An 8,620-nucleotide genomic window follows, 5' to 3' on the forward strand; every position below is an offset into this window, starting at 1 on the left:
GGGACGTGCACACATAGATATCAAAGGGGGCTTCAGCCCCTGCCCTTTTACCCGTCTGTAAAACAACTGCCCGCTCCAGACCACGAATGCAGCAAACTAATTTGTTTCGAATCGAAATCCATGCCATATACACAGCATCTCCAATAGATAAAGAGTGCAGGGTTGCGCCCCGAAAATAGCTGATCTACAAGCTCTCAACGCGTTGCGGTGCAACGCGTTGTGAGCTTGTAGATCTGCTATTTTGGGCCAAAAGGTGCCCTCTTATGGGATTTCAGCCCCTGCCTCTCTAACACTCTGCACGTGCCTGGTAGGACACACACAGTCAGCAGTTCAGAGACTGTCAGCCTGTACCTGAACCTTATTGTCAGCCATTTAGATCGATTATTGTTTACAGGATATGCTGTGCAGTCTATATATAGAGCAGAGCAGAGGGATCGATAGCATTAGCACGCCGGTAAGTCTCAGAACCTTGTAATACGAGAGGCTGGAGGATTCGAGCGTCAAACTCTACAGTATCATCACAGAACGTGCGCGTGTGTGTGTGTGTGTGTGTGTGTGTGTGTGTGTGTGTGTGTGTGTGTGTGTGTGTGTGTGTGTGTGTGTGTGTGTGTGTGCGCGTGTGTGTGTGTGTGTGAGAGAGAGAGCGAGAGAGGGCAGAGTGGGAGAGAAGGGGAGGAGAGAAGTAGAAAGAGGGGACTAGAGGAAAGAGAGAGAGAGGGGACTAGAGGAGAGAGAGAGAGAGAGAGAGGAAAGAGAGAGAGAGAGGGGGGGGGGGGGAGAAGAAGAGAGAATAGTCACATGAGTTGAGAATAATGGGGGAGGTTAGGCCAGGTATCAGGATGGAATTTGACCCTGGTGGTTGTTGTTGCTTCTGCAGACCACAGCACTTTTCTCTTGCCCTTTTGGGGGAGAATGAGGTTGTTCTGTTCTGCAGTCTGCCCAGGGACATGAGAGCATAGCCACTGTCTCTCCACTGCCAATCTTTTAATATAGTTCCACCCCCTGTGACTGTGAGCCTCCCGTCCCCAGCCTCGCACCCCCCTGTGGAACCTGCCTGTTTGCTGCGAGAACTACAACTGAGGCTTAAAGTGATTAACTCATGATGTAGCATGTAGGTCAATGATGCCTTTTCCCTTCCTACAAATGAAGTGGAGTCAAGTAAGTCTGTCTGTCTGTCTGTCTGTCTGTCTGTCTGTCTGTCTGTCTGTCTGTCTGCTGTCACAGAGTGCCAACAGGATGAGTGCCAAACTGCCAACAGGATGCCTCTGTTGAAGATATTGTCCCCCGCGCACAAACGCACGCACACACACACACACACACACACACACACACACACACACACACACACACACACACACACACACACACACACACACACACACACACACACACACACACACACACACACATTTTAACCATTTATTTATGTCCACACAAAGGGTATGCATACAAGGACACAAATATTATAGGTGCATTAAAGTTACATCTGTAAAGTCATGGTATGTGTTTTCATGATACAACAGGCATGTCACACAGTACTCTATGGGTATAAGTAACAGCGTCTCCGCCATATATGACGGCTGCCAATATATAGCAGAGACACCACAATACTTTGCCAGCCTTTTTGCCTCCTTTTTGGGCATCCCAAGTTGTTGGAACCTTCTAACAACCAGTCTGTGCATATGCCCTAGGCTGCCAAATATAAAGACAAATAGTCTGCACCTATAGCCCAGCTCTGAGATGTTATGTAGAAGTGGTTGGTATTTTATGACCGTGGTCATAAAGGCTTCCTCTAGGCTGTGGTCAAAGGTGCAGGCTATCTCTAATACAGACACTTCTCTGGACTCTTCACACACACACACACACACACACACACACACACACACACACACACACACACACACACACACACACACACACACACACACACACACACACACACACACACACACACACACACACACACTCACACTAGGGATATATGTTAAGATTTAGCAATGGGGGACCGGGGGACTGAATATTTTATTAATTGAAAATGTTTTTCTTTGTAGAAATCTTTTACACATGTTTTGTTTCTCTGCCCCTCCCCCTTATGCAAAACATACTTGGTACAGTTTACACATTCCATCTCCTGGGAGGATGATTGCGTTTTGATTGGTTAGTCAGCATCGCTGACAACGCGTTAGCAGCTGCTTGACACCCAACTGACCAATCACAGATGGATTATGACCCCCCTGACGATGGGATCCAGCCGGATCCAGCCCTCTACCAGTGTACTCTCTGTATCCGGAAATTAACAATCTCGTGATGTCAGGAGGTACAGCCGCAGCGTCGGAATGACTACAGTGTCTTTCTGGATTTAGAAATAAAATAAAACTAACGCCCGGTCGGTGTCAACTTTGCTTATTCAACGATGGTGTACACCGACGCCATGGAATTAACTCACCCAGAGGATATTCGTGGATGGATCGGCCGCCGTGGGACGGTGAAAGGATGCCACTTGTAGGAACTAATAACGGGATGTGATTTGTAGCTGACGGGCTAGCTGGCTAGTGGATGAAGTGACGGGCTAGCTGGCTAGTCACTTAACGGGACGGACAGAGTGAGTACTAGCCCACATTCCCTGCTCTCGTCCTGTCGTCAGTCGGAGCCATGACACGGCTGGTGCTGGAGCAAGTGACTGATTTCGGGGACTATACTGGTGGGAAGGAATTAAACGAGCTACTGAAACAGACGAGCCAAAGCAGCGGCGGTGGTGGTGGTGAGTGCAGAACCAGACCTCTGTCAGAAGATGTGCGTGTGAGTCCAGACGGGCGTCACATTCATGTCATTCTCCGCAGACCCAGAGTGGGTCTTATGACTTTTGACAAGTATGACAGACCCCAGCTTATCCGCAGCCACAACCGCCTGGATCTGGGTCTGACACGAACTGTGCCAATAGTGGACCTGGTCTATCTGAACCATAACGGCATTAATAACAACAGAGATCAGCAGAGCAACAGTGCTGCCACACTAGCCGTGGTGTTTGAGAATGGAAAAGCGGAGTTCTGGAGGTTCCAGGAATGCAGAGCGGGTTGGAATTTCCTGCAGACCGCGGACCTGTGCAACAGCCCCCGGGCCAAAGTGGTGTCTGTGTCCGCCTGCTCGGACCACATCATCTGGTGTGAGGAGAGACCGCCCTCGGAGAGCTCCGCCACCACCACCACTAGGAACAACTTCAGATACTGTATCTGTAAACGTGCCTTTGAGGTGGAGGAGGGGGCTGTCACTTTGGGAGGGGTAAAAATCGCCCTTCACAACAACCCCCGCTTCACCGTCGTCAGCTCAGGTGAGCATGTTTACCTGCTTCCAGACCAGAAAGACAAACTTCTACGGAGCATCTCTAAATTCTTCCTGGTCTGGTTCCCTCAGCATGACACCTTCAGAGTGAGCAGCGCCTGTAAAGGCACTCTGTTTAAGAGAGACTCTCCTTCAGTTAAAGAATCTGATTTTAAAAGGTTGGCGGCGGACTGCTTAGGATATCTATCATCACTCGAGCCGCCCGAGATCTACTGCTGTTCCCCTGCGGCGCGCGGAGGCCTGCTGCTTCTGCTGAGCACAGGCTGGGTGAGCCTGTTGCAGTGGGACGGGACATTGCGGCAGGTGTACAAATTGGCAGACAACTGCACGGTGAGCTGTGGGACACACAACAGCCTCCACGCGTACCACGACACCCTAGCGCTGACCGTGGGTCGGACCCTGTACCTGATAGACTTGAAGTGTGGCAGAGAGTTGGAGAAGATCTCTCTGAAGAGAGAGGGGCTGCTGTATGTAGACAGGACTGACACACAGGTCCCTCGCCTGCTGGCGGAGACGGGGCTGTTTGCCGTGATGCAGCGCGAGTCGGATCCCAGGCTGAGGGCCTCTCCTCTGTGTGATGCAGAGGGTCTCCTCCGCCCCAGAGCTCTCCTACAGGAGGCTGAGAGCCTCCTCCGCCCCGGAGCTCTCCTGCTGGAGGCCGTCTTCGAGGAGGCGTGTAAGTACTATCAGCAGCGGAGCTTGAGCAGCACCCAGCTGACTGTGGACAAGCTGAAAAAAGGAGGCATGTTCCAGGCTCCCATCTCTCTGGCCAGCATCGTCAGGGACTACCTCAACGGCGAAGGGGGACTGGAGGGGGTGGGGCTTTCCCAACAAGGAGGCAGAGGTGCAGGTGAGAAAGGGCCGGACAAGCTGCTGGGGTCCCTGGAGGCCGAGCTGAAGTCTCTCGTGTCTCTGGAGCAGGTGAAGGGGACTTTGGTGAAGGGCAGCGAGAAGGAGGTGGAAGCAGTGCGTGACAGTCTAGTCGAGCAGGAAGTGACTCGACTGCTGTCTTCTGGCGAGCTGGACAGAGATGCAGTGCTCCACCTCAACACCATCTTCAGCATCTTTCCCTGCCAAGCCTGGAGTGCCGCAAAGGCTGCCCTCCAGCTGCGCTGTAACGGGGAGGACACTCTGTCCAGCTGGGCCCCGCAGGACGTTTGGAAGACTATCCTTAGCCCTGTTCCAGCCCTCAGCACGTCAGCCGGCCTCCCTTATGCCAACGGCCAGCCAAAACAAAAGCTCAGCCACAGAGCCGGTCCCATCCCCAAGTCCAACCCCAAACTGCCCAGCTCCAACTTTCCGGCTGCTAACACGGTACTGCCCGTGTTTGAGCTCCTGTGTCACTCAATATTCAATTTCCAGCCCGGCTGGCTGCCCAGGTTCCTGGAGATCGCCCAGCTGCAGCAAGGCTCAGCAGGCTTGGGACTGAGCCTGGCCTCCTCCTCCTGGGGATACCCCGGAGGGAGGGGGGCGGGGGAAGGCGGCGAGGGCAGCCTGCCCCTCTACAAACGAGCCCTGGCCATCCTCCCGGGCCCCGGGCCTGACAGACACCAGGTCCAGGACCTGGAAGTGGAGTTACTGCTGGTCAGCGGGCGGCCCAACGCCATCCTCCAGGCCCTGCGGATTCTCATGGGCCGGCACCAGTGGGAGCGTGTCACCCAGGTGGCTCAGCGCTTCTGCCAACAGAGCCCGCTGCTCAACAAAGAGATCTTCACCACGCTGCTGTGCGAGGTGGCACAGCACAGAGACCTGGACCCCTACCTGGACCTGCTGTGGACCCTGTGCCCGGAGGACGTCACCGTCACCGCCATCCTCAACCTGGTGCTGAAGAACATCCCGTCCCACAACTCGCCCCCCGCCTCGTCCGGCTCCCCCCTGCTGTCCTCCACCTCCCCGGCCCCTTTCGGGGACCCCCACCATGGCCACCTGACCGTGGGCCTGCTGAAGCCACTGCTGAGCAGGGTCCTCCAGAGGGAAACCAAGCCCAGCCAGAGGTACGCCGACATCCTGCAGTCCCCCTCGTTCCCTCCTCCTCCTCCTCCCCCCCACCAGGCGTCGGGGGTCCAGGACATCTGCATCGCCACAGCGCCGCCCGCACAGGAGTGCTCTAACAAAACCGTCCAAGGGGGCAGGGTGACATTACCTATTCATCCAGTCTGACTGACACACGCACACACGCACACACAGTATCACATCCTTGCATGTTGAGGAAAAGAACATTATCATAGAACATTCCACACGTTAACTGACTTGAGTTTACAGTTTTGAGTAGTATGTGTAGTAGTTACCTTAAATGACGAGAGCAAATCCAATAACACAGGAGATTAAAGAAGCACCTCACAGGTGTCTGGAAAATTGACAATTTTAAAGGTTATTAATCAAGCACATGTGTTGAAACAGAACAATAAGTCAGTATTATGAAATTATATTGTATGAGACATTGAGACACAATTTCTGTGGGTTGCAGTTGTCCTCAGATTGACTACTATAACCTATTAAACGACTACTGAACCATTGCACATACGTATTGATATCCATTCTAAGTCTGAATGTGTGTATATATACATATATTATTTAAATAGTACGCGCAAACATGGTCTTGAAAGCCCGGGGGTCATGGCACAGTTAATGCATACAGTTTCATTTAATAGACCTGGCCTTTATGAAAAGACAATGATAGTAATATATGTTGATATGTAGCAGAGGGCTTGTACTGCAATATATTCTCTGCCATATTAATTTGTGTCTGCTATCTGTAGCCAAATATTTCTACTAGGGCTGGACAATATTATATTGATCAATATATGACGTCTGGGATTTTGCATATCGTATCATATCGTGATATGGATGAATCACCTAAGCCTTATTTTATACTTTACACTATTTTATCAAATTGTCAAAATTAGCAAAAATTACTGATCTACGACTAGTGGTGTTGCTATTTTTGCTACTTTTGACAAAATTTAAAAAAGTGTTGAAAATGTATATCATCGTAATATTACCGTCACAATATTTACATCAAGGTATGATATTTGATTTTGTCCATATCGCCCAGCCCTAATCCCTACTCTGGCTAGAGACCTAGCCAGTTGTTGAAGTAATTTGTGGGGGTTCATGCAGTCATCTGTATCGACTATGTCAGCACAAAGTGCGCTCCCTGTTTTGAATGTACCTGCACAGTATGTGTTGTTTGGGGTGAAAGTCCATCCTCTGATATTTACCTTCTGGCTTTGTCTTCCTCTTTCAACTGTAAAGCTCAAATATTAACCACATTGGATAGTGTTTCATTGTATTTTTAACCTCTTTATGATTCACTGTAAAAGTGTATGTGTGGTACTTCTCCAACATTATTAACTCGCTTTGTTTGTCTGTCTGACGTCCATCTTGTCTCAGTCTGTCCCGTCTTAGTCCCACCCATGGGAAATTCCTTCCAAAATGCCAGATAAAAATGGTTCTGTTCCTAAATTACATTTGGGGGTGTAATTCTGTTAAGACTCATGGGCGCGGGTCTAAGTCACACACACGTACGCACACACACATACACAGGAACTTTGCATAAGGTTCTTGCTGCCTGGGCTCAGTGAGAGTAATGTCATTAGAGATGTTAAGCCCTCTTGTTCTTCTCCCCGTTGGGAGCATATTCTCCATGCTCTATAACTGTGAATGTGCTGCTAACGCACCCAATCAGTGTTTCTCGTGGCCTTCCGCTGGACGACAAGCCGTCTGAAATGGATCTCTCTGTCTTATGATCAAAATGCTTTGTATGTTATAAGTGCTGTAAACAAGTTCCAAGTGTCTTCTCTCCCAGCTGCCTATACAGTGCATTTCTTTCAATTTTAACCAAACTGAAATAATTGTTAATTCCTTCTTTGAGATATGGATGGACGACTTCTGAAACAATTTATTTTGTATCAGAGGTTTCTTTTTTTACGAGTACTGTACAAGTAGCTGGTATTCAGTTGGGTGGGTGATGGGGGGGGGGGGAAGCAAGTCACAGTCATACTCTAAAATGCCACGGAACAATCTGAGTGCCTTCGGCAGCGTACTGCTTCTCATTTACAGCCCAGTGTCACATTTCTTATCTGTCCTCAGATGGAATCGCACATATAACCCTCAAGCAGGGACCTGTGACGTTTACGCTGCTCTAGGATCTGATCTCTTTGCTGTAGGGCTGTAGAGGTTCCAAAACTGTTTTAACACGAGACCCAAAAGAGGAATATGTTGTCTCCCTTGGACCCAAAGCAGTGAAAATAAGCCAACTGCAAGCTCACCATAATGTGCTATTTTCACTTCTTAAATGTTTTTTTCTTTTACATTCATGGACTTTCTTTGATTCTTTTTTTAATGAAATTATTTTAGATTTTTTTTCCTTTGGCATTTTTGACAATCTTTTGAAATTTTAATTAAAAAAAGAATTTGTATTAAGCGAAAAAAAGCATATCAACCCGTGACCCAGAAAAATGGGTCCATGTATGACCCACAAATGGGTTTAGGAAACAGTACAGTATACGGTGTATCACCACAAGGTTCAAGGTTATCTTTATTTGTCTCCCTAAGGAAAAATTTGTCTTGGAGACAATTTACTGTGTAGAGTACAGTTATAATCTTTGCTCTTAACCATTATAATTATGAGCTCACAGTTGAGTGAGCTGACTTGCTTCCATTTTCTGATTATAACTTGCATTCCAAGTTTATGTACTTGAACACTCGTCTGATAAGACTTTTACAGTATGAGCAGTATTCAACTGACCAGAATTAACTGAAATGACATTTGTCTGACTTTGGGAACTCCCTGATTTCACCACAAAGTTGTACAGGCCTGAATATCTTTGTTAATTTGTTTTATTTGTACAAATGAATCTCCTATATCTGCCACCTGAGTGGCTTTGCAAAACCTGTACAGTGATGGCTCTTTTGAAAAACAACATACCCATCATGTATCAAATGTTTTGAGTATTTATGAATGCATTCAGTGTGTTATTAAAGTGAAGTTCAAACTTCTGTGCAGTCTGTTTGGGTTTACAATTTGTATGATGTAGTTGGCCATCAGAATCAAAATGAGAAATCAATAGGAACTTACTGTGTTCTCTTATGTAGCCTGATCGCATGCAGTGGTGTAAAAGTACATGAACTCAAAGTACTGTACTTAAAAGACAACTTTAGTGTTTTGAAACCAAGGTTCATGTTTTAGGTTGTTATTAGAGAAAGTAAAAGATGAGTGTTATTTATTATTAATATATTTTTTTATTTTTTTAATCATTTACTGCTTTCTTTTCTTTTA

General features: G+C 48.0%; 1 protein-coding gene across 1 annotated transcript; it reads left to right on the forward strand.

Moving 5' to 3' along the window:
- The first annotated feature begins 2,285 nt into the window (after nucleotides 1-2,285).
- On the forward strand, nucleotides 2,286-8,334 carry hps6 (HPS6 biogenesis of lysosomal organelles complex 2 subunit 3). The gene has a single exon (XM_079512086.1). The coding sequence runs from the start codon at nucleotides 2,653-2,655 to the stop codon at nucleotides 5,497-5,499; it is 2,847 nt and encodes a 948-aa protein (XP_079368212.1). The 5' UTR covers nucleotides 2,286-2,652; the 3' UTR covers nucleotides 5,500-8,334.
- Nucleotides 8,335-8,620: the final 286 nt, after the last annotated feature.

The sequence above is a fragment of the Electrona antarctica genome, assembly GCF_951216825.1.
Source record: "Electrona antarctica genome assembly, chromosome: 10".
NCBI lineage: Eukaryota > Metazoa > Chordata > Actinopteri > Myctophiformes > Myctophidae > Electrona > Electrona antarctica.